This window comes from Barbatula barbatula (genome assembly GCF_947034865.1).
Source record: "Barbatula barbatula genome assembly, chromosome: 17".
NCBI lineage: Eukaryota > Metazoa > Chordata > Actinopteri > Cypriniformes > Nemacheilidae > Barbatula > Barbatula barbatula.
In genome coordinates this window covers 5,948,351-5,973,073 of record NC_136780.1, presented here as the reverse complement: position 1 = coordinate 5,973,073, position 24,723 = coordinate 5,948,351, and the positions used below count along the sequence as shown (strand labels likewise).

The window sequence follows — 24,723 nt, the reverse complement described above, 5'->3', positions numbered from 1 at the left end:
ACTTCCTACTTTTCAAGCTTTTATTGCACAATTCATTAACAGCCCAGTTTAGATGTGAATAAACCAACACACAATTTGCATTAAAATATAAAACTAAAATTAACAATTTTAAACAATAGTAAAACATCTATTTAAAAAAGTAAATTCCCTTAAATATGTCTTATTCTAGTCAAATGATGATTCATGCATAGATGATTCAGGCCAATGATCCCAGCACATTGCTCCATATGCACTAACAAGTGGTATCCAATGTCTGTTGACCAATGTTCAAATGGTCTTATGTCGCCCACTAGTGGCAATATAGATCATGCTCAATGCATTTAATAGTGTACCAATAGGTTCAGTTGGCATGCCTCATGGTTGTAATTGATTACGTTTTGAGGCACAGGCTGGAGCTTCAAGTCCTTCCCCATATTCATCTGACTGAGAAGTGTAAACAACTTTGTTTACGTCCGTGTGCCTTTTCAAGTCAGCTCCACCTCTCAGAGCTTCAGACAACCCGTTTGAAAACTTGCTTGCAGACCTGATCCTCACAGTACATCTCCTGTAAAAGTTTAATCATTATGAGTTTTTAGAAAAAAACACATACACGCTACACACAAAGGTTAATGGTATGAATTCACTTGTCATTTAGCAGACACTTTTATCCAAAGCGACTTACAAATGAGGTAAACAATGGAAGCAATTGGAACAAGAAGGACAACAAAAATCATAAGTGCAATAGAGCTGGTCTCATATTACCTACCACAATATACAAAGCAAAATATTTTTTAAGAAAGAGAAGAAAAGAGATAGAAGTCAGAACTCATACCAAATGGAGTTTATCATCCTCAATCCAGTGTGCCCATCCTCTGTTTTTTTTCTCGCCCTTTTGTACACACTTAATCTTGTTTCCCTCCCTTTGCACAAGTGACTGTTGACAAATGGAATTTTATGTTAATCTTTTCCTTCACCAGTTAAAGTGTGCATTAAAGGAATAGTTCAACCCCCCAATTTTTTTATTATTTACGTATCCTCATGTCATTCCAAACCCATATGACTTTGTTTTTGACTTAAGAACATCCAAGCTGTTCTTTAATACACTGAAAATGGAGTCTATGGCACCATCTCTAGACCCATCTACTTTCATCTTAACAAGCTAGCACTAGTGAGAAAGTCATGTTTTTGGAATAAAGTGACAGAAATGAATGATTTAAATGATCTCCCTTTAGGTGCAGCCGCCATAATGCAGATATTTTCAAATTATAGAAAATATTTTATTACCTTGCAGTGTCTGTCATCCAGTCCCTTGGTAAACTCTCGAAACTCCTCATTTACCCTAAATGAAAAAGCGTAGTTTCTGAATGTGCTGAGGGTCTTGATGACATACTGATCTCCGACCTCCTCGATCACTTTACGATGTTTTAGCCTGAGGGCGATCTTACGGGTGTACAAGCTGATTCCTAAAATATAACAGTTTAGGATACATGAAAGACACGATCACATCAAGGATATACAGTATATAGAAAGACAAAGCTTGCATTGGAGTAAATGGTTATTAAATAACCAAGAAAATGCATCAGATGTTTGAAAATATAAGTAACCACAGAGTTAATAAGTTGAATTACGTAATTCAAAGCAACATTTTAACAGACAAAAATAAACTTTTACCTAAAGCAATCATGTATCCCTCAAAGTTGACATTGCTGAGCATGTCCCATGTACCACAGAGAGTTAAAGGCATATTTCCAACAGACTGAGTATCAATCTCTAAAGTGATCTGACGTAAAACAAGGTGCAGGCTATGGCCGAGAGAAAGATTCTCAGTTCTTATACGTGTTGCCGGCTCAGTGGGCTGTCCTTTAACTTTCATCTGTGCTCAGTGTGCTTTAAAGTTTTGTCTTTTGTGTTTTAACGTAAGGTAAAACGTGTCTGGCAAGTCTTTGTGTGTAAATAGTTTTCCACACCCAAGAGGACAACACTGCCTGTATACAACATCTACATTCACAGTTGAAATATTTAAAAATCATATTATAAAAATGTGTATTAAAAATGAATATATAAACACTATTCTTGACTATATACAACAAAATAAATAATTCCTCTATATCTAAAGCAAAAGTTTTTAATGTAAAACTTTTATCAGATGTCTCAATCAGCTTGTCGTTTTCTTGCCCTTGATGACATCAATTTTTTCTCTTCTTTCTTTGAAAGCATTTTTTCCACTGTAAGCCATGAGATCCCATGACATCATCACATGACACCACACGTCAAAACAGTTACGCACATTAAATCACTATGAGTTTCCACAAAGGCGGATGATAAATATAGACTGAATAATATTTAAACGGTTGAATAGGTCACAACGTTATCGGTAAATAAATCAATCACAAATCTTATCACAATCAACAAACTACATGAAAGTGTCAAATGTGACTTTCAGGTGAACATTACACCTGCTGAGCTGTTCTTATTATATGCAAATGAAAACAATCAAAGTTCAAGCGAAGGCCTGTTCATTATTTAATGAATGAATAAAAGAGAAAATCTGAAAACTTTAGGTTTAGTTTGTCGGGTATTTGTAAAAAGGGGAACTCTAGTATATACAGTGGCTTGCAAAACTATTCACCCCCCTTCATTTAATTCACATTTTGATATGTTGCTATCTTATTGTACTTTAAATTATTTGTCACATTAATCTACACTCCATACACAACAATGTCGAAACAAAAAACTGATTTGTGACTGAGAGCTTTAGAAAATTTCTTACAACAAAAAAAACTAACATAAGTACATTGCATAAGTATTCATAGCCTTAACTCAGTAGTTGGTTGAAGCATTTTCACAGACGGCTCAAATCATTATGGGTACGATGTGACAAGCTTTACACATCTGCATTTCACAGTTTTCAAACTCTGTCTGGTTGGATGGAGATCATCAGTAGACAGACATCTTCAGGTTTATACAGAGATGTTCAGTTGGGTTCAAGCCCAAGCCCTAGCTGGGCCACTCAAGGACATAGACAGAGTTGTCCATTAGCCACTCTTGCTTAGGATCATTGTCATTGGTGAATGAACCTTCTGCCATGTCCGAGGATCTGCATGTTCTGGGCTAGGTTTTCATGATCATTATCTCGGTAATGCCCCGGTCCCAGCAGCTGAACCCCCACATCAGGATGCTGTTTCCACCACACTTTACTGTAGAGATGGTATTGTACATTGAACAGTGCCTGGTTTTCTCCAGACATGATGCATGCAACTGAGATTCATCAGATAAGAGAATCTTGTTTCTGACAGTTAAAAAGATTCGTTGGAGGATACATTTTTGCATATTTCAAGTTTCTTCACTGAGCAAAGGCTTCTGTCTGGCCACTGCAATAAAGCCCAGAGTGGTGGCATTGCAGTGATGTTTGTACTTCTGTAAGTTTCTCCCATCTCCACATATGATCATGGACCAGAGTGATCAGCTTCTATCCAAGACCCTTCTTCGACGATGGCTCAGTTTGGACAGGAGGTCAGCTGAGATCTGGTGGTTCAAACCTCTTTCATTAAGGATTAATGGAGGCTACATGCTTTTGTGAACAATACAGCAAAAAAAGAAGTTTCCCAGATCTTTGTCTTGATACAATCCTGTCTCAGAGCTCTACTGGCAGTTCTTTTGACCTCATGTCTTGGTTTTTATTATGATAAGCATTTTCAGCTGTTGCACCTTTTATTGAGAGGTATCTGCCGCTCCAAATCAATACTTATCCAATTGAATTTGTCACAGGTTAACACCACTCAAAGTGTAGAAACATCAACAAGCAAAACTAATGCTTCTGATCCAAATTTCCCAGAAATGGGTATGAGTACTTCTGCAATGTTCTTATTTCAGTTTTTAATTTTAAATAAATTAGCAAAGTTGTCACAAATCAGTTTTTTGTTTTGTCATTATTGTGCATGGGGTGTAGATTAATGTAATTTGTATTTATTTTAAGTAGTTTAAGATTAGGCAGCAACATAACATGTGAATAAAATATTTAGCAAGGCACTGTACAGGAGAAGTATATTTTTAAGAAAAATCTTACCAGGTCACATGCACAGTTCCTCAGGCAGAGGGATTGATATGTTTGTTTTAAGCGTGACCTCCCCAAATACTTTATACGGATGAGTGTGTTCTAGCCAAAAGTAATGTTCAAAGTTGACTTCTTATTAAGCATTGTTTTGGAAATCCCCACATTTGAAGATCTTGTGATGCAATAAAGCGTTATGTTCTATTCATATTAACACTTTAAAAATGACTTTTATATTTCTAAAATACAAACTCAAATGTCATTGACATTACAGATAACAATTAACGGATTGACTATCTCCTCATGCACTTGTCAAAAACAAATATCAGTGAAAAAATATAGCATTACCCAGGTTTTTCCTCCTTCACCGCATCATAGTTTGCAATAGCAACCTTATATGCAATGAACACTTTATGTTAGCATTATTTTTTACATATGGTTTTAATAAACACCACTGCAGATTTATTACGTTATAAAATGCAAAACATGGACAACTCTAGATTCTACATTTCGCAAAACCATGAGCTACTCAAATCCAAAAATCATCCAAATTGCTGATCTTTAAAACAATTAGAATACTTCCAAATGCTAAATTACAAATCTCATATTAATTTAAATCTCATCACCTATTGAGTGAAACATGATTAAACACAGCAATCACTCCTTAACCAAGATGGGTTAAAGAGTGCACAACAGACTGTAAATCTAGATATTTTGGATAACACACCAGCATTCCACCAAAAGCAGAACTGGAGGCAAGGTAAAAAAAGACCAGACCAGTTAGGGCTCGTGTATCTCTTAAATGGGACCATTATTTCATCTTAAATCTTCTGCTCGGTCTCTGCAGTGTAGAGATTGTTCTCCTGAATATAGTTCACTACAGGGTCAGGCAGCAGGTAGCGCACACTCCGTCCCCTGCGCAGGGAGCGGCGCACATGAGTGGCTGAGATCTCATTGTTAACCCATTCTCGAACCACATGAATGTTCTTACGGTGTTTGTACAATAAGTCAGACTGATTTATGAACTTCTCAGGGTTGCTGCCGCATCTTGTGATGACCACCATACCAAAGCGGCTCACTATCTCCTCAATATCATCTGTCTTCCAAAGTTTGGGAACGCCAAAGGACTCCAGCATATCAGCACCACATAGTAGTTTCAGCTGGGGAGTATCTAGGTATAAAAATAATCTTCATTAAGAATCACAATTTAAATTTCTTCACATTTGTTCTAACCGATTCGTATGTTTATTTACAGAAGAATGCAGGCAGACCATGCGGAGACTTGCAAATTATGTTAAATAGTGTAGACGCTCATAAAAACGTTCTTCTTTTTTACTCTTCCTTGAGGGAACATCGGCTCCCACATCTTCTTACTTGGGTGGTGTGACATTTTAAGATGATCTCCCTGATAACTATTTGTTTGAAAACACGGAGCAATAAGAACATTTCTACATTAGAGAGTACCGGTCATTATTGACAATACCTGCATTTGTGTTAATACAAGAGCTCTGACAGGCGTTTTCATTTTGCTCCACTTTCCGTCTTTTCCTTCTTTTCCCTGTCCCCACATCATCGTTGTTGTTTTCATTGGAAATTAGTTCTTCATGATGATGCCTACAATCCAATGGAAATCACGGAAATTGGACGTTTGCATAAGCACTATGATAACTGTAAATCAACCAAAACATTTGACAATGTGATGCGAAAAGGTTCTCACTGTAAAACTTTGGCTGTTGGTGTCCAGTCATCCTGCTGACACTCCCATTCATCCACTGTGATCCAATCAGAATTCTCTGTGGCTAGTTTAGCCATCGTCACCCGATTACAGGCTTTAACCAGACCTACCTTTTCATAGCGATCCCCAACTGGAGACACTATACCTTTCACCACATTGTATCCTGCCACATCAATGTGTGCATAAAATATGCGGTTCAAACATTAAGAGGTAAAAGCAATACGGCACAAATTGCAATAAATCATATTAATGAGATTATATTTGTATATTTCATGTACGTACCAGTGTCTTCAAGGTGGTCACGACCCAGTTCAAACATGCGCAGGTGCATGTTTGTGATGGGGTTGAACGAACCGCATGCCAGTAGCACAACTTCGGTTTTCTCCAGCGATGACATTGATCACATAAAATATGTTGTCTGCAGAATAAAGATGATTGAAATATTCTTCGAAACATGCCAAATATTTTAATAAAACTCCTCGAAAGGTTTTTAAGCGAATTTGTAATAGATAAATTACCAGGAAAAACTGGTGAGTATTTTTACTATGAAGTTATTACGTTTGTTAAAAAAAGAAGGACATAACAAAACAACACCGTGTCACTGATTTAGGTTAAAACGAAAACGAAACTATTTACATCTTACAAACACACTTGTCTCGTAGGAAGCTATTTAGTTAGCCTATCAGTAAAAACCGCCTCTTATTGGACCTCGCGGTAACCAATAACTGCAGCGAAATATTAATCTGTGACAATATGTGCGACAAATACAAAAACATTTTCTATTAAAATCAGATCTTTGGTCTTACATCCCAAACCGTGATCTGGAACAAACGCGCACAGTCCAAGAGCCAAAGCTGCGCAAATCAAATGTGCGTCTCATTGTTTAGGAACTTCAACTCTGCGCAACATTAACGCAGAACGTTAGCTAGCAAACCACACCTTTGCTGCTGGACTCGGGAACTTTCTCCTGGTTTTATTTGTGCAAGAGGACTTTTATCGGAGGAAAACGGGTGGGAATTATTTCGTTACAGCGCGTAAATCGACGCGCGTCTCAGTTTGTATGATTTATTCTTTGCTGGTTGAGCGCCGGCTAACGTTACGCTAACGGCGCAGTGTAAGAACACAACAGGCTGTCGAGAGAATGCGATTTATTTCATGAATGTCACATCGCCCGAATGCCATTAAACATCACCAGAGCTGACTAGGGTAGTAAACACACACCGTGTACTTATTTTAACTGTTTGCAGAAGTAACTGGTGGTTATCCGATCAGAGATCAGGTGATTCATACTAATAACGTGTTATGTTCTGTAGGATCAGATGAAAGTAAAATGCTAAATGTGATTTTCTTTTAGCAGCCTCTATAGAGAATGGCGTCTCGGGGGAAATCCGAAACGAGTAAACTGCGACAAAACATGGAAGAACAGCTGGACCGGTTGATGCAACAACTGCAGGACTTAGAGGAGTGCAGGTACATCCTTCACATGACCGATGAGGCCCTAACAGTGCTCAAACCTAAAAGTTCATTTAAACACTTTTTCATCTTAGAGAAGAACTGGATGAGGAGGAGTATGAAGAAACCAAAAAAGAGACATTAGAGCAGTTGAGCGAGTTCAATGAATCACTGAAGAAGTTAATGTCTGGAAACATGACTTTGGTTGATGAACTCGGGGGAATGCAGTTGGTGAGAAATAACATTTTGCATTATTGCATTAACATTCCTGTAATTCAGCTATATTAAGAAGTCAAATTTAGTTTTATTGTGTTATTCAGAGATGTCTAAACTAATGTCCACACTAGTAAAAAACTGCTTTCCGATGAGATTCTTAACTGTGTAAATATTTATCCATTAGGCGATCCAAGCTGCCATCAGCCAGGCATTTAAGACACCTGAAGTTATTCGGCTGTTTGCTAAAAAGCAGCCAGGACAGCTGAGGACAAAAATGGCTGAGGTGACTATTTGTTATTTTATTATTTAAAAATATATATCTCCTTATTTATTATCTTTTGTACCTCCTAGCCCTAGAAATAGTGCAGAATCTTAAATATTTCTTATCAGATTTTCCATTATAATATATGTTTTAAGTTAAAATACCTCAAGTAAGTGTCTGTTTCACTTTTTAAACTTGAAATAGTTTTTTTATATTTCCAATATGTTTGGGCTGTAGATGTGCGCTTATATTAAAAGTTCATATCATACTGTGTGAACTCATCAGATGGACCGTGACGTGATGGTTGGAAAGCTTCCCCGAGATGTGTATACTCAGCAGAAAGTGGAGATCCTTACGGCTCTGAGAAAACTTGGCGAGAAGGTGAGAAACGTATTATTGACACAGAAACCCTGTGCGTCAGCCACACCTGTTACTGTACATTATACTGTATCCTGTTGTTGTGTGTACTTTGACGACCTGTAAATGTCTGGATCATTGCTTAGATGTGATGTCTGTTTCTCAACTGACATGAGTTATGTGACACTCTGTCTATTACTTTGAATGCACAGCTTACACCAGAAGACGAAGCTTTCCTTTCTGCAAATGCCAGTGCTACGCTGAGTCAGTTTGAGAAGGTCACAGCTGGCTTAGGTAAGATAAGAATTAACCAACAATGCTAATACTCTACTTTTACTTCTACAATTGAAAGAAAAGATGGTTAACAAATCATTTGTTTTACCTCTCCAGGATCTGAAGATAAAATGATGGCATTGGCCAGTTCTGGTGTTGGAAAAGCCCAGACATAAAGGTTAACTTGGGTTGTTGTGAGTTGTGCCCTTATGTCTGTGATTTTTACTGTCTGTACAGAGTTTTTAACAATGGTTGCAATTTCGTGCACATTTTATTGCTAATAGTTCTTATGTGGGTACAATGAAAAAATGTTTACATTGTTCTAAACACTTTTAAGTGTAGGACGGCTACATGCTTTTAGAATAAGCATATTGTCTGCAGTCAATAACCCCTTTGGTACAAGTATTTGATTGTAACTACTATGAATTTTAATCGTGTTTGTGATTTTTTTTTTAACCGGTGTGTTGTTTGTAAATATTTTGAATTTGAATATATTCAATGACTGCAAATGAACAGCGTTGAGTGTTTATTCCGTTGTGTTCCCTACATAATGTATATATCTGAACAATAGTATAGGTTGTGTTTGGTTGAAAAAGTGGTTAGAAATCTCTGCCAGATTGTCATCTTCAGGAATCACTTGAATGTAAAAATGTACATACCACTGTGTCAATGCGTTTTACACTAAGGTTTAATTCATTAGTGTGTATAGCATTAAACTACTGTTAATGCTTTGTATTGTAAAATTGTATCAAGTATACAGTAAATTGCCTGACATATATTTACTATAACATTAGCTGATATCTAGACAGCATTGAGAATATTGTAAATAGCAGATTTAGATGTTGTTCACTTCTTGAGTGCTTGGGGGCGCTCTAATCCCAGAAACCTTTGCTGTGGTCTTTTTCACTATGCATCATTGAGGCCTCATAAAATACTAATGAGGAAAGATAAAGGTGAATTCATGATTCATGAAAACCTTTCACTAGTAAGAAAACATTTACCATTTAAGTTTTTCTTAAATCCTAAACATTAAAGTAACTGTTATTTACTCAGTATTGTACAATTATGGGCATACTTTAAAATAATAAATATTGTATATATATGTGCATTATTTTATTATAATATTATGCCGTTTAAAGGTAACACGGCACTGGTAAACTGTGTGTAAAAAAACAGTCTGTATTCCAAAACATTTTCCCATCTCAATATCCTTTATTTTGTTCATTAACAAGCATCGACTTCACTATAAATTTCTTCAGAATATCAGAAAAGTGAATGAGCTTGAGGGCAGCATCCAACAATTCTACGTCATTCTCATTTCTAGAGCAAAGAAAGAATTCAAAATGTGACCAATGACCATTGAAAGCTGCAAATATGTGACAGCACATCTTTGCTTCAGTAGTATAATCGGTCCTGACCCATCTTCAGCTCTCCAAACCCACAGTTCCATGTGTTGTTTACAGAAAATATTTATATCTGATACACATGCAAAGACAATGCCCCTTTAAACCCCCACCACAACGGTTTAGACTGAGCATATCATTTTATTTGGGAACATTTCTGCGTCCGCATCTTAAAACTGTCAAGGTCATGACAAAATCACATTTGTATTAGGAGGGGAAAAGGGGGTAGACAAAGAATTGTGCGATTTTCAGTACAAACATTGATTATACCAAATTTTGGTCTCATGGAATGATCTGCATTGATCATATAGTTTTTAAACAAAATGATTGAATACAGTATGAAAACGAACATTGTGTGCGACTAGTATATTTGTGAGAAATGTTTTAAGAATCTCATGCTGCCCTCGTCATCTTTATCAGGATTTACACGTCACCTTTCACTATACACAAACTGCTCAACTCGTACCCAAGTATGCTGCCTAACAATTTCAATAAAGTACATCTTTTTAGAAGTGAATTTTATCAAACATGATTTAGTACAATATTCATCGATGATACAGTATGGACCTATTCAAGCTACACATCGACATGAACACAAGACATCTATGTTGGACAATTAAAACGTCCACTTTTGATAAAACTAGCTGTTGACCCCATATCGTGAAATAAGATTTAAAAACAAATCGCCTCCCTGTACATTTAAGAAATCGAATATTAAATAATTATAAAATGAGAGAATTGCAACAACTAAAATGGCATGGATGAATGTTAGTTCTGTTATTCATGTGCCGTGATAGGCAAAAGGCACTCCTAACTTCATCTGAATTTATGAAGGGGAACCTGTTAACCTAAACGTGTAAGAAAAATGAATTCATGTAGGATAAAAAAGAAATGTCCGACATTACTGAATAAATCTCCAACTGCCATTTCATCGGTCACAAAAACAGACCTTATCGAAGACTCCCCACATTGTACCTTTTCTGACAGCATAAAATTATATTCCTACCAATCACAACAAAGCCTTTCAGTTTAGGAGAAACTTCATGCATGTAAACAAAAAACAGTCTGAATAAAAAACCCTAAAGGTTCGCTTCTTCTAAATTTTTAACATTACTTGTAAGCACACTGGGAACTACACATATTCAAAAGTGTCTCTCTGGTTTTACTATAAAACTGGCTATTTCGGGGCGGGGGGAGTTGTGTGGATGGCCATTTTCTGGGGGGGTGCATCCAAAAATATCTAAATCGCAGCAAGAGAATGAAACAACTACTTCGAGAAATGCAAATCTGGAGAACATACCATAATCAGAAGTTTACTAAAAATAAACAAATATCTTACATTACTCTACAGTACAGTTCCATGTACAATAAAATCTGTCTATTTTTTTAATAGTAATGCTGAAATGCAATTCTTCAATGCGCTGCGGTAGAATAAGGATTCGCCCTTCAAAATGCTAAAAGCACTTTTAGGGGCTTTGAAATAACAACTTACTAAACAACAAGGTTAATCCTAAATTTACAAATCAAAAAATAGAAAAATAAAATCCCAAATAAAAATCCCCCCATTTCAGTTCATATATCTGACCATCCCAAGCTTAAATGTTTATCAACAGAGGTTAAATACAACACACATCTAACAATGCTTTTGATAATCACTAGCACATCCCATGTCAATTCAGTCGAAAAGTATGAGTGCATTCTGTGATTCCAATTGGTCTTTACGTGTTACAGAAAATACAAGCACTATCACTTCAGAATGGCTTAAATAATCGCAGTGTGCCTAAAATGTACAACATACAGTACCACGCAATGGACAATGGTATATTTATCCTCTGAATGTGATTATTAGTCCCCAAACATAAACGTCTGTGCCCAGCGGGTCATCACTCCATTAAAAACAGAAAAGTTGCGGTGGTAGCATTTGTGCCATTGCAAGCTCAGCTAAAATTAGCGTACGTATAGCCAAAGCACTGAACCAATTCCACGCCCACCCCACGCTACTAAATAAAAACCAAAATGAGGAAAGACGAATAAAATCTGTCACAGAAACCTCAGCCTCTGTCATGGGTTTCTCTCTCTGTGAAGCGAACGTCCCATACGAGCAAGACGGAAGAGTTTCACTGAATGTTTCGAAACATGCGAAAAGCATCTCGGACATATATATTCTACAGCAGGTACAGTGTGGTTTTATATACCGGAAACCGCTGGATAGGCTTTCACAAACACATTGACTAATTACAAGGTCGTATTTACAAAATATCAAAAAGCAATTGTATTCTTTCAAACCGATGACAGCAAATCTTGCCATGCAATATAAAGAGAGGAGAACGAAAGTGACCGAAGAATGCAATTTACTCTAGATTGGGCAAATGATTCAAATCATGTGCAAGGAGAATACATCAAATCATTCTCGATTCCGTATAGCAGAACGTCAAAATAAAAGTGCGGGGATGTTTGTCCTTACACGGCTCTGAAGAAATGCAAATCTATGGTTTCCCATGGATAGGACAGAAGGTTAAATAAATACAAACTTGAGATATCTTGTGAGAACTATGCTACACAGAATACCACCACGATAAGATGTCAGTAGGGAAGCCTCGGCCGGTGAAAAAAAGCTGCAACACCTGTCACGACAGACACCAGATCAGATATATTCGCATCTATATTGTACATACATTGTATAAGTATTTCATTTAGTACCACGTTTCGTTGTGGTACGCATGGCTCTGTAGGTAGGGGCTGAAAGGGGAACACGGGCGTTCCTATTGACAGAGGGGTGTGACTGTGCGAGTGTTTGTGTGTATATTCACGTGTGTTTCGGGGTGTTGTATGTGTTTCGGGGTGTTGTGTGTTTTTCAGTAGGTGAGGGTGGAGTCGTCCCATTCCAGCTGCTGCTGTCTGTTGGAGCTCTGCTGGTCTTCAGGCTCTCCAGCCTCATCCTCACTACTGCCTGACTCTGCACTGGTGATGTCATCTTCTTCCTCACCATCCTCGCTCTCGTCCTCATCCTCATCCTCATCTGCATCTTCCTCACTGCTGTGCTGATCCTCATAAGTCTAGGAGATGAAAGAACAATACATTTCAACATTTTTAGACTGTTTGATGCATGAGGTTAATACAGGATGCTATTGTTATTGAAGTTCCAGAGTGTCATTTTTTGGAGGATCTGTTGACAGAAATGCAATATAATATACAGCACATAACCATGTCTTCAGATGTGTATAAAGACCTTACAAAATGAAGCGCTATGTTTTTATTACATTAGAATGAGCTATTTCTATTTACATACACCGCGGGGTCCCCTTGCACGGAATTCGGCATGTACAGCAGAACTAAACGGACATAAGTAATAAACAGACAAACTGCTCAGAGTGTGTTTTATAAATGCATTATCCCAAAGAAGCGAAAACGTGACGACATCATGGCCTATGTCAGCCACCGTAGTGCTTCGAAAGGGAGCGGTGAGTGGTGGAGTGTGCTGTTGGTTGCAATTTGTAACCTCACCACTAGATCCCGGTAAATTTCAACACTGGACCTTTAAAACATATTTATGCATTTGACATTCAGTTAACAACAGTTTTATTTTTAACTACAAGTGCATCTGATCGAGTGACACACCTCCATGGGGTTGACGGTGATGGTGAGTGCCGAGTCGTCCCAGTCCATCTCATTTTCTTTTCCGTTCTCCTGGTCCCCCATGGTGTGCTGATGTGCAGCGCGGATGCGGAACACACCCAGAATTATCATGAACACCAGGAAGCTCACGCACACCACGATAACCACGGTGGCGGCGCTGGGGACAACTGCGAAGAGAGGAGAGACATTCACACACATGCATTTGGAGATAAAAACAATGTTTCAAAAAAGCAGCCCAGATGCCGGCACGCGTACGTAATCCCTAAAACGGCAGCGCTCAATTGATGGAACACTCATGGAAAGAAACTGGGTTCCATTGTGGTGCACATTGACATTACACAGATTACATTTGATTAAAAAAACTGTATTAGGTTTAATGAGGGATTTGTGCGATACTGTCGGGACCAAAGCGGCCATTAAAACGTCTTTATCTCAAAGAGAAGGGGAACAGATGGGTCAGAGGAGGAGAGGAAAAGGAAGCGGTGGAATAAAAAACAAATACCTGAGGCCTGATGGGTGTTGACCAGGTTATGTCCTGACAGGTCCATTGAAGCATGCTGGACCTGGTTGATGAACTGAGGTTGTACCATAGCGTTGTTAGCATGATCCATAGGGTTTGCTGTGTGGATCACGTTGACCTGATTATATAAAAAAAGACAATCATATTTAGACTATAGAACATATTGCATATACAGTATGTACTATATATAAACTAGCTGGAAAATAAACAAATGATGAAAAATCTGGCAACAGCTGCTTTGCATTATATACTGTACGACTTCAGATTCAGTTCACTCAAAAATCATCATTTACTTACTCTCAAATTAGTCCAAACATGTACACAGTTTGTGGCTTTTCTAACCACAAAGACATTTGGAAAAATGTTTGTAAACAAAAGTTCTGGGGCACTATTGACTAAAATAGTAGGGAAAATAAACTACTGTGGTGGTCATTGGTGCCCCAGAACTGTTTGGTGTCCCACATTCTTCAAAATACCTCCATCTGTGCTCAACAGAACAATGACATTTCTACGGGTTTGGAACATCTTGAAGGTGAGAAAATAAATTTTCATTTTTGGGTGAGCAATTGGTTTAGCCAAAAAAGACTGGATTCTAAAACAAATCTGATTTGGATGAGCCGGGATTGAATCCAATTGTGTGCTAACCTGGACCACACTGAATATAAAGCACATTAAAACATCATCAAATTTTCTGAGATCATGCTGTGTGGATATACTGGTGAATAAACATCATAGCATATCCTATACTAGCTGACGCACTTCCATCCCATCATACAGTCCAGGAGCATGTAGTCGAACATACCTCCACTTTAAACTCATTGCTGATGTAACGGCCGTTGAGCTCCGAGCAGACCAGTTTGAACTTCCTGTCAAACAGAGCCTCAGTGTGCCAGTTCCTGTAGCGAATCAGGTGCAGCACCTGTTCATAGTTTGCCATGGTGTTAACACCTGCGGACAGACACAGGCATCTTTTGTTAGGCTTCTATTTACAATACTCCGATGCTTATATTATTTGCTGAATCTAAACTCTTGTCAACAATATCATTAAACAACATGTAATTGTATAAGCATATTTATCCAACAGCAGATGGTTTTGTTTATATTGTACCTGTGATGATCATGCCCACGTTGGAAGAGCTCATCTCCAGACCTCTCTGCTGGATCTGGGCCAGATCCACCTCCAAGCCCTCATGATCTCCGTTCAGATCATCTCCAACCACAGTCACTTCACAGGTATCCAGGTTATGCAGGATTTCCTCAGATACCACAGTCTCTTGCACTGGCAAAAAACAAGTCATAGAATTTCATGTTTAAACTGATCTGAAGAGAAAAAGTTAACTTACAATGTTTACAATGCACTAAACTTACAGTGCTTCTTGGCTACAGAGCCAATCTGAAACGCATTAAATACCCATCTCTTGTTTTTAAAGCATAGTTTTCCATAGCATGGTAAGTGAAATGTCACCTCAACTGTCTTTATTCCTTATAAATTGGCACCAGAAAATTTAATTAAAACTATTATATGTTCTATATGCGTCCTTTTTTTGTCATATGCATAACCTATTAGTATTTCTCTCTTTTAAAATAGAAATGCTTTGCATATACTACAATTGTCTGATTATGTCTGGACTGGGGTTTTTGTAAAACATAAACAGATGATTCAATATATAGGTAATAAATACATTCTCTTAGAATTTATATTTCAAGTTTTGATAGAAAATGTCACATACATGACTCTGAAATTGCCCAGCTACTAAAAACCATACACTCGTTCTTTCTCTGTTTGTATTTCTTTTTCTATTATTTATTGTTATTTGTTTTCTCTAATATTGTTGTTCTGTTTACCCGTAGGATCATCCTCTCCCTCAGTCTCTGTCTCAGCTTCCACCTCAACCTCGCGGGTGATGGTGCTGACTATTCTCAGCTCGGGGAACAGAACGACACCCTCTGTGCTCTCAAACTCAGCCGCTCCGCGGGCAAAATGGTCGATTCCACTGAGGCTGATCTTTGGCTCCTCTGGCTGGAGAACCATCACGTAACCTTCAGCGTCGGGCACGGAGATACACGTCTCCTCATTGAAGCACCTGGAGAAACATAAATGGTGTAAATCATCGGCTCTTTGGAATTATGACATTTAAGATGATTCGATTATACTAAACTAACACCGTTACTAACCATCCATGTAATTTGCCTGTTTGACAGAAAGCAAAAAAGCAAAAATGCAGAAGCATGAGAAAGTCAACTAGAACTGTGTTCGATGTTTAATATACGATTGTGTTAAGTGGGATTTTGGACCAATGAGATTTTGGCAGAGATATCCAGCATGATGCTACAGAAATAGAAACCTAGAGATGAAATAAAGTTTTGTGTTGTTTTCATTTGTATTTATAACACCGTATCTAATATAAGACTGAGCTATGAGTTGCTGTCAGTCATTCTGTTAATCGACACTGAATGGCTGCAGAATCAATTCTCTATTATTCTCAAACTAACTTGACTGTGGTGGAGACGCGCAGATGGCGGATGCCTGGCGTGGGGAACTGCCGGGAGTTTAGGTAAGAGATGTGCTGCATGACCTTCTCAAAGCTCTCAATGTCATCTCCCTCCAGGCTCAGAGAAGACTGATTGGGGTTAAACTCCACCTGCAGACAGACAGGAAAAAACACAACCAGCAGGACACCGTGAGTCACCGCAACTCTGCAATAGACTCATTACCTGGAGCGCGTGTCAATTGTAAATCAAGTTTTTTTTTTAAACTCAAAGCACAGAGTGAGAGAGAGAATGAGTGTTTTGCAACCATCATCATTTCAGGTTCTCCCACCTTCACGGCTGAGGCCACTTCTTCTGGAAGCTGCACATCCAGACCTTCCTTACAGGTGTAGAGGCAGTCAATGACCTTCTTGTTCTCCAGTTTTCCAGAACGGATCATGAGTCCGGCCAGGTTGCCACGGAAGAACTGAGTCATGAGGGCGCTGCCACCTGAACAAACCCAAAGAGGGACAGAATAATGTGAGACTTACGCCAAACATACGCTCTCTGTTGTGCATTTAGCTCAAGCATGCTCTGTCTCTGTGTGTGACTGATGTTCATGCATGTTAATTCTGTTGTGCTGGACCGGCCCGAAGCGTTTGGGCCTCTGCGGTCACTATGGATGATGGATGATATGATTCAGGCATCTGGCCACATGCAGCTTTTGGTTGAAAGTAGATTTGGCAAACGAATGGGGATGAACACAAATAAAGCACAAAGAAATGAATTCAAGTGATAGTTCACCCATAAAATGAAAATTCTGGCATCATTTACTGACCCTCATGTCATTTTAAAGATGTATGACTTTCATTCTTTCACAGAACGCAAAAGAAGATATTTTGAAGAATGTTGTTAGCTGGCACCCGTTCACTTGAAGTGAATGTTACCAACTTTCTACAAAATATGTTCTTTTGTGTTCGGCGAAAGAAAGTCATACAGGTTTGAAATGACAAGGGGTGAGTACATGATGACAGAATTGTCATCTCTGCGTGAAATGTCCCTTTAAATTTATGAAAAATGTACATGTATAAATAACTAAATCGATTCGGCATAACAAGTGATAGTGTTTTTTTATATTTTTAAAACGATTATTAATACTTTGTTTTCCTTTTTAACTACTTTCCCTTTAGAACAAATGAAAGCCAATGATATTCTAGCTGATGTCCTACTGTACACGCCATGACCGCATCTGAAGGACACAGAATGATGCGGAACAGGTTCAAAATGACCTCATGCTGTAATATAACACAGAGCGATTCTCTAAAGCGTCTCCCGCGGGAAGCGAGGACACTCGGTGAGATACGAGAAGCTCAAACCGCAGACACAACTGCACCGATACTGGTGGCATAAATAATCCTGCAAACAAATTGTTTTTGTGTAACGTTCAATTCCCTCCGCACATCAGCAGGCAAACTCAAAATACATAATGCTGGTTTGATGAGTTAATACAACAGAAATGAATAAGGAATGTAGCAGGCGGATGTGGCATCTCTCGTCTGGATTGCGTCATGCTACACATGTTAAGCTGCGTGCACGTACGGCTGTAATGCAACCATAGGGCTTTCGGCTGCATAAGAACCGCACGTGTGCAGACCGTATATAGGCGTGCTTATTGATATTTCGGAGTAATGGGAAAGATGTGGGCAACCTGTCAAGGGCTCTGTATCATTGTCATGTCCTGAGAGGTCTGTGGAGGTAAGACAGAAGAGCAGGAGAACAGCACGGCTCAATATGGTTAAGTAATTTGATGCATGTTATACATTAGAAACCCACAAGAACACACAAGAGAAATCCAAATCTAGCGCATAATGATCATAGTAATATAAACTGCGACTATGACAGCGACTACGTCCTGATTCAATTCTAGTAGAGCTTGCGCAGACAGGGTTTCAGATAAAAAACTGAGCTTGCATCATTGTGTACCTTGCCAGCAGGCGCCGATGGTGAGCTGGGTTTCGATCTTGGAGGCATGCAGAGGGTAATCCTCCGTGACCAGGAATGGCTCAAAGGTGGCACCATCCACAAACAAAGTCACTGCTGGGAACTCGATGTTCAACACGTAGTGATGCCATTCTTTATCACACACCTAAGACGAGAGGCATGGATCAGACTGCATTAGATCTAAACTTGTCATGTATTTTTAGGAGAACAGTTCATTTCATGTTTAGAAAAATGAAAAGGGTATAGAATAAAGAAGCATTTATCTGAGGGAACACATGTTTGATTACTATGGCAAGGTACTATGGAATTTACATTTGGGGGGCAGGTACTATGTTTACATGTATTTTACATACCTAAATATGTTCACCACCCTGGTCCAACACATGTGACCTATTCATTGCTTTCGTACATACATTTAATGTTGTAAATTCAACAAACAGAGGTGTCTTTCAAAACTGAGTGCCTCTTACTTGGTCAAGTTTCCAGTGGAATTCTGCAGGTTTGTAGTTCTCAGATTCAGTGGGTTCCTGACGCAACAGCACCACCAGACGACAGTTGTGTACATACAGAGAATAGTGGTGCCTGTTCATCTCTGTACAGACAAACAGAAATGAATCTCAGTTTTTCTAATCTTTTTGGACGATTTAAAATGTGCTGCACTGTACACGTGTCCCAGTCTGCATGGATTGCCCTGCTCGCACAGAAAACAATGAAGCAAGTTTCCATAAACAGGGTCAGAACTGTGATGTAATCCCCTTTAAGTAAGCGCTTGGTCATGAGCTTTTTCGAAGGCTGGGAATTTTGCTAAAATGACAGGACGATGAAATCATGGAGGGAACGCCTTGATTCGAAAAATGACAAGGAATCATACATGAACTTCAATATTATTATGAGGTGCTTATTCAGTGATGTTCACACTATTCAGCTTATTATACGTTTAACTCAACAATGAAAATCTCTCACATACACAAAAAAAAGTGAATTGTTATCCTGCAGTATGCTCAACATGCTCTTCTTTCAAAGCAGTTTTCTGAAGTCCCCATGCACTTTCATTAAATTAAAAAAGTAGATTTGGACAAATGATGATCACCTTTGGCAAAACTATCCCCATGAAGGGACAAAATCTATACCATGATCTATCTCACTACTGTGATTCTGTCGTTTTATCAGAATGTCATTACCGGTTTTGTCAGAATTGCAGAGAATGGTTTCTTTCTCCCTGCCTCCAGGTCCATGTCTCATCCACACAGAGATGGTGAAGGGCTCCTTCAGGCTGGTGCTCACCATACCCTCTGGGACCTTTGTGGCCTGGGTGCCGTTGAACTCAAACACTTGGTCGCTGTCATGCCCATTGTCAGTGGGCAAGCCAATGGTCCAGTTGGCAGAGTTGCTGGGAGCGGGCAGCAGCTCCACAGTGCCAGCGCTGGCACCTTTATGGGCACAGAAATAGCAGTTGCGTTAAGTATCAAACATTATTTGTTCAAATGTGTTTTTATAGGCCTATGAGATACAATTATGTAAATGACTATAAAAATGTATTTAAAATTCAGTTTATCACATTTGGGTTGCAATGATAAAAACAAAATAATCACATTTTGATGATCTTGATGTTAATGGTTAAGTCTTTTATTTGTATATGTTTGTTGTGATTTACCACACAGCTTGTGCAGGGATTTTTCTGAGTATGTGTCTCTGTCGCAGCCCTTGCCGATGTGATTCGTCTCCAGCATAATGGTGGCCTGAATGGAGGTTATTGGCTCCTCACATGTCTCCAGGTGCATGCTGGGAAACAGGGCAAGACTTCCTGTGCCAGGCTCATATTCAATCCTTTTATTAAATCCTATCAACATGAGAAACAGAAACGTGTGTTTGACTCAATGTACCCGGACACACTTTGCAATAAGATTGTATACTAAGATATAAGTATATAAATCAAAAGAATATAACTACACAATGCAGAATCAAATAAATAGGCACAACCCATTTTTATTCTACAACATCAATTCGACAAATTTCTAGGTAGAACAAATCGGTTACAAGCATCATGAGCGATAAAGGTGGGTTTTTTGTCCACTCATTTAAGTATAAACAGTTTACATGATGCTTGCATCTGCTACAAAATGACATTACACAACATAACCCTGCACAGCTGAGCTATCCAGCTTTTGATCTAACAAAATAACACAGGTGTGCTGTCCTTAAACGTCTTTCATACCTTGCCAACTTGGTTTGCAAGTGGGCTTGATGTTGACTTTGACAAGGACGTCCTCGGAAGCACGGTTTTTACCGCAGTCATACGCGGTCACGGTCAGTTTGTACATGCGCTCTTTGCTGTAGTTCAGCTTCTCTGTGTTCTTGATGTTGCCTGCGTTACATTGAGAAATGACAAGCAATGATCTCACGTTCCATTCTTTAATACAACAAAAGAAACACTAAAACAAACATCCAGCTGGCTAAGCCATCATAACAAAATGAAAGTAAACAGTGTATTTATAAAATAATCACAGCTGCAACGATCAATGATCACGATTCAGGTTAAGCCACACCTCAAGGTAACATAGGGCCGAAATCAAACATCAGATGTGTCGAGGGATCGAAAACGACCGCTTGTTTGCACAAATACATTTTTATAGGTACGCCATAAGCAGCATAAATCGAAATGTCGTAGAAGTCAATATCACTGTAAAATCTACTAGCTGTAGATTTGGCATGAACAGCTTGGTCCGCACATGGACGGCCTCTGTTTAACATGTGTAGGCTCACATTCTATGCTGTTAACATCCTATTCTCTCAATTCGATAGCTGGACACAATAGATCAAGACAGCGGCAGTGTTGTAACCCGTCTCCTCACTTACCATCCTTGTCGATAGAAAATGGCACATCGGGGGTGACGATCTCATAGCTGCAGATCTGACTGAACTGGAACGAGCAGTCGGCATCCACGGCCTCCACCTTCAAGATGCTGTCATACTTTTTGCCCTCGATTACTGTGGCTTTGTAAGACTTCTCTTTAAACACTGGAGAGTACTCGTTCACATCATTGACTTGGATGTGAACGGTGGCCCTGGGGGATATGAAAGCGTGTTTAATAAACTAAAAAAAGCAGACCCCGTGACGCAAGTTCTCGCACATTAACAGCTGGCGGATTGATCCGGACATGAAGTGAAGGTACACTGACAACCTCAGGGCTTTGTGGTGTACTTTAAAACATGTTCTGTTTTATATATATATATATATATATGTGAAGCCTGTGTAGTATCATTATGATTTTTGCATATTTAATCAATTAAGTGTTCAATTAAATTCCATTAAATTCTCATTATTTAATGGCTTCGAGACAATTTTTCTCATTACTGATTCTCAGTAGAATCTTATCGTTTTTAATCGTATTTTAATGTGCATGAATTGAAAACCATGTTTAAATGAATTAATTCATGTTTAAAAACGTTTTTACATCTCATAGCCTGTTAGTCAGTGGTTTGGCTAAGTGGTTAGGGCATGGAGTTAACCACGGCAATGTTGTGGGTTCGATCGCAGGGGATTGAACATACTTAGAAACAAATGTAGAGTACAATGCAATGTAAGTCACTTTGGATAAAAGCGTCTGCCCAATGCATTAATGTAAATGTAAATATATATATTGGTTAACTAAAAGGACTGTCAAGTTAAAATGAATGTGTTGAAGATTATTGTCCATTGTCACATTATGCAATTTTTAACTAATTGTTTTGTTTATAGTGATAAAATATGTGATTATATATGGTGAAATACGATTCAATATTTTAAAACATTATACATTTTATAAATATACTCAAACAAATGTGCACATATTTTTTATTTGTGGTGTAATAAGATATAACAAATATTATATAAAGTCATTATTATATTTTATATATATATATATAATTGTTTTATTATATATATATATATATATATATTTAAATAGATACATTTTATATAGATTTTATTTCATCTTATTTGTCAAAGACATGGATAATTTCTATTCATTTGAACAGACTCATGAGATGCACCTGAACTAATGTACAGTACATACTTGTGAGACTTCTTCATGTTGGCTCCATCTGGTCCCTCTCCACAGTCATACGCCTGAATGGTGAAGGTGTGCTCCTTCTGCAGCTCACAGTCCAGTTTGTCCTTGGCCCGGATCACTCCCTCTCCAGTGGACTTATCCAGCACCACCGCCTCGAACGGAACATTCTGCCCGTGAATCCTAAAGCCACAGATCTCCCCTGAAAATGGTGAGAAACGGCACCATCAGTCATCCACCCTCGAGCTAAAGCAACTGCTGCTCATGAAATACCAAAAACCCACAACAAAACTAATAACACGCCACACTCAACTAATAACAGCCAAAGTTGGTTTGGCAGCCAAGGGGATTGAAACACTGAGGGTGGGTGGGAGGTGGTGGTGTCTGTGGAGGAAGCCAGAAGCACTGGTGGGATGGGTGAGTTTACGGGAAGTGGAGGGACGTGAGGGGACGAGTGTTAAATAAGGGAATATAAAGTGCCTGGTCCAAGCCATTTGATCACATCGCATCCAGTCATGCAGTAAGAAACCCAGAATGCAGACAGGCATTTCACAGGAATACTTAATACACAAGGACAGGAATCAAATAAAATGAGAAACATATAGCCAATATCTGTGATATGTCATTTAAATCTGTACACTTAAAATACTAGAACGTATTTCAAAAGTTACAAAGCACTTGATAGTTCTTAAACGTAAAACGTAAAAAAAGAAAACAAGGTTAAAATGTTAAAGTTAATCATGGGGCGATGAAAAAGCATTTATGACAGAGATCCAGCATCCTATTAGAAATTCAGTCGATGCCACTTAAAGGAAAAGTTCACCTCAAAATCAAAATGGAGTACTTTTTTACTCACCCGCATATCGTTCAACGTGTTTTCTCCGTGTGTCTTCGAAACACAAACACAGTCTATGGTGTGCGTTCATGCCCATTCGGTTTAAGAATATATTGATCAAAGTCTGTATTTTGGTTTGTTTTTTCGCACATAGTATTCACGTCGCTTCAAAAGGTTCAGTTGAGCCACTGTGAGCGTATGGACCTTGACGACAACTATTACCATGATGTCTATGAGGAGACGCCGAGAGGTCTTAAAACATGTTGAATGTCATCTGGGTGAGTCCAAAATAACTCAATTTTGACTTTGAGGTGAACTTTTCCTTTAAAAACCAAAACAAAAAAAGAAAGGAAAGAAACAAACAAGCAAAGCCCTGACACGGAGCATTAAATTCCCCTTAAAGCTAGATTTTAGAGTGAAGGAAGTCTTCCTGTGCAATGTTGTCTCTCGCAAGCCCTTCAAAACAAACTGAAAAATGAATCGATCAAAAACAAGAGGAACAGAGGCAGTGGAACTTAAAGACTGGATGAGAGCAGGGGTTAGAAATATCCCATTGCTTGACATCCACATTAAACAGCACTAATGGCCATGCTGTACATCATACGGCTCAAACAAAAATCGGACCACATCACAAACCGTACAGCAGGGAGAGTTTGCATCATTTAACAATCTCAGCAACCAGCTTTACTTCACAAATCCAGCAGAAAGTTAAAGATATTAAAGGTTTCAATTTACGTTCAAGTTTCTTTTAACCTCCAAGGTAACAGGAGGAAGAAAGAAATCTGCTATTTCAGAAAACACGTGGATTGATTTGGGTTTTAAACAGTAGCTGAAGCACTGTTAGGATCTGCAAACTTCAATGGATGTCTCATGCACAGATATTTCTAGATTCCGTTATCCCCGCATCACACGTTTCACTGTCATCCAGTTGCTAAATATTCATTTCCAAAGAATTCCAAGGTGAGAGAAAACAAAACAAACTCAACAAAATAAGAACCGGAAAGAGAACAGCATGACAAGAGCTTCTGTGTGAAGTGCCGGTTTCTTATAATTGCGTTAGTGGGTTAATAAAACAAGGTTACAAGGCAGTAGAAAAAGCCCATCATCACCTTCTTTGGTGAAGGTCACCTCAAAACTCTCTACAAGAAGGGAGAAAAGATAAACCCAGATCAGTCAGAGAAAGAATGAGATTGACAGAAACACAGAGGAAGAGAAAGAAGAATGAAGACAGATGTTACAGAAGCAGTCGGCAGCTCAGAATACCTCAAATGACTTTTCTGCAGCGGTACAGATTGGTTTTATCCGCTTTAAATGCGAGACACTACCTGCACTGCGTCGTGAAAAAGGCGGTGTGACAGGAACGCATGTTATATATAATATATAAGATGCATGTAAACAACTGTGGACATTTATTGTACTGTGCGGCATTAAAAAACAATAATGCAGTTTTTCATTGCACGTATCAGACATTTTATATGGAAATAA

The 24,723-nt window shown here is 38.6% G+C and overlaps 3 protein-coding genes across 11 annotated transcripts in view; 1 reads left to right on the top strand and 2 right to left on the bottom strand.

The window, feature by feature from the left end:
* Nucleotides 1-13: 13 nt before the first annotated feature.
* LOC306906666 (nicotinamide/nicotinic acid mononucleotide adenylyltransferase 1-like) lies at nt 14-6,665 on the bottom strand. The gene is made up of 10 exons (XM_079478265.1): nt 6,572-6,665; nt 6,048-6,183; nt 5,748-5,928; nt 5,514-5,644; nt 4,854-5,201; nt 3,057-3,237; nt 1,651-1,781; nt 1,264-1,442; nt 812-913; nt 14-544 (listed from the first exon to the last, which is right to left on the bottom strand). Exons 2-10 carry the CDS (start codon nt 6,160-6,162, stop codon nt 491-493), a joined length of 1,422 nt encoding a protein of 473 aa, XP_079334391.1. The 5' UTR covers nt 6,163-6,183; nt 6,572-6,665; the 3' UTR covers nt 14-490.
* On the top strand, nt 5,823-9,425 carry lzic (leucine zipper and CTNNBIP1 domain containing). 7 transcript variants are annotated; one of them, XM_079479002.1, is made up of 7 exons: nt 5,823-5,975; nt 7,120-7,235; nt 7,313-7,448; nt 7,618-7,716; nt 7,981-8,076; nt 8,265-8,346; nt 8,443-9,425. In XM_079479002.1, the coding sequence occupies exons 2-7, from the start codon at nt 7,135-7,137 to the stop codon at nt 8,499-8,501; spliced, it is 573 nt and encodes a 190-aa protein (XP_079335128.1). In that variant the 5' UTR covers nt 5,823-5,975; nt 7,120-7,134; the 3' UTR covers nt 8,502-9,425. The 7 variants fall into 7 exon arrangements, with proteins under 7 accessions (XP_079335128.1, XP_079335124.1, XP_079335123.1 ...); XM_079478998.1 differs by lacking the exon at nt 5,823-5,975 and adding an exon at nt 6,467-6,775 and having other exon boundaries at nt 7,123-7,235; XM_079478997.1 differs by lacking the exon at nt 5,823-5,975 and adding an exon at nt 6,467-6,775.
* Nucleotides 9,426-9,510: 85 nt separating this feature from the next.
* clstn1 (calsyntenin 1) overlaps nt 9,511-24,723 on the bottom strand; it is a 32,279-nt gene continuing 17,066 nt past the window's right edge. The window contains exons 3-19 of one of the 3 annotated variants that reach the window (XM_079478641.1): nt 24,348-24,377; nt 22,410-22,605; nt 21,211-21,419; nt 20,570-20,719; nt 20,009-20,194; nt 19,536-19,784; nt 18,825-18,946; nt 18,337-18,499; nt 18,062-18,100; nt 16,706-16,899; nt 16,378-16,526; nt 15,730-15,968; nt 14,993-15,163; nt 14,687-14,832; nt 13,867-14,002; nt 13,347-13,531; nt 9,522-12,784 (exon numbers count right to left, since the gene is read on the bottom strand). In XM_079478641.1, coding sequence (XP_079334767.1) covers nt 12,584-12,784; nt 13,347-13,531; nt 13,867-14,002; nt 14,687-14,832; nt 14,993-15,163; nt 15,730-15,968; nt 16,378-16,526; nt 16,706-16,899; nt 18,062-18,100; nt 18,337-18,499; nt 18,825-18,946; nt 19,536-19,784; nt 20,009-20,194; nt 20,570-20,719; nt 21,211-21,419; nt 22,410-22,605; nt 24,348-24,377 — 2,765 coding nt within the window. In that variant the 3' untranslated portion in view covers nt 9,522-12,583. Of the gene's footprint in view, nt 12,785-13,346; nt 13,532-13,866; nt 14,003-14,686; nt 14,833-14,992; nt 15,164-15,729; nt 15,969-16,377; nt 16,527-16,705; nt 16,900-18,061; nt 18,101-18,336; nt 18,500-18,824; nt 18,947-19,535; nt 19,785-20,008; nt 20,195-20,569; nt 20,720-21,210; nt 21,420-22,409; nt 22,606-24,347; nt 24,378-24,723 lie in introns of all 3 variants that reach the window. The other 2 variants (XM_079478639.1, XM_079478640.1) reach the window with 2 other exon arrangements.

What these genes read in the sequence shown, in the direction of transcription:
- lzic (XM_079479002.1), top strand. Translation starts at nt 7,135, where the DNA reads ATGGCGTCTCGGGGGAAATCCGAAACGAGTAAACTGCGACAAAACATG. An exon ending in CAGGACTTAGAGGAGTGCAG is followed by an intron (nt 7,236 to 7,312) that starts GTACATCCTTCA and finishes TTTTCATCTTAG; the next exon opens with AGAAGAACTGGATGAGGAGG. An exon ending in AACTCGGGGGAATGCAGTTG is followed by an intron (nt 7,449 to 7,617) that starts GTGAGAAATAAC and finishes TTTATCCATTAG; the next exon opens with GCGATCCAAGCTGCCATCAG.
- LOC306906666 (XM_079478265.1), bottom strand. Translation starts at nt 6,162, where the DNA reads ATGTCATCGCTGGAGAAAACCGAAGTTGTGCTACTGGCATGCGGTTCG. An exon ending in AGAGACCGAGCAGAAGATTT is followed by an intron (nt 3,238 to 4,853) that starts AAGATGAAATAA and finishes GATGAATCTCAG; the next exon opens with TTGCATGCATCATGTCTGGA. An exon ending in TGGATGACAGACACTGCAAG is followed by an intron (nt 914 to 1,263) that starts GTAATAAAATAT and finishes ATTTGTCAACAG; the next exon opens with TCACTTGTGCAAAGGGAGGG.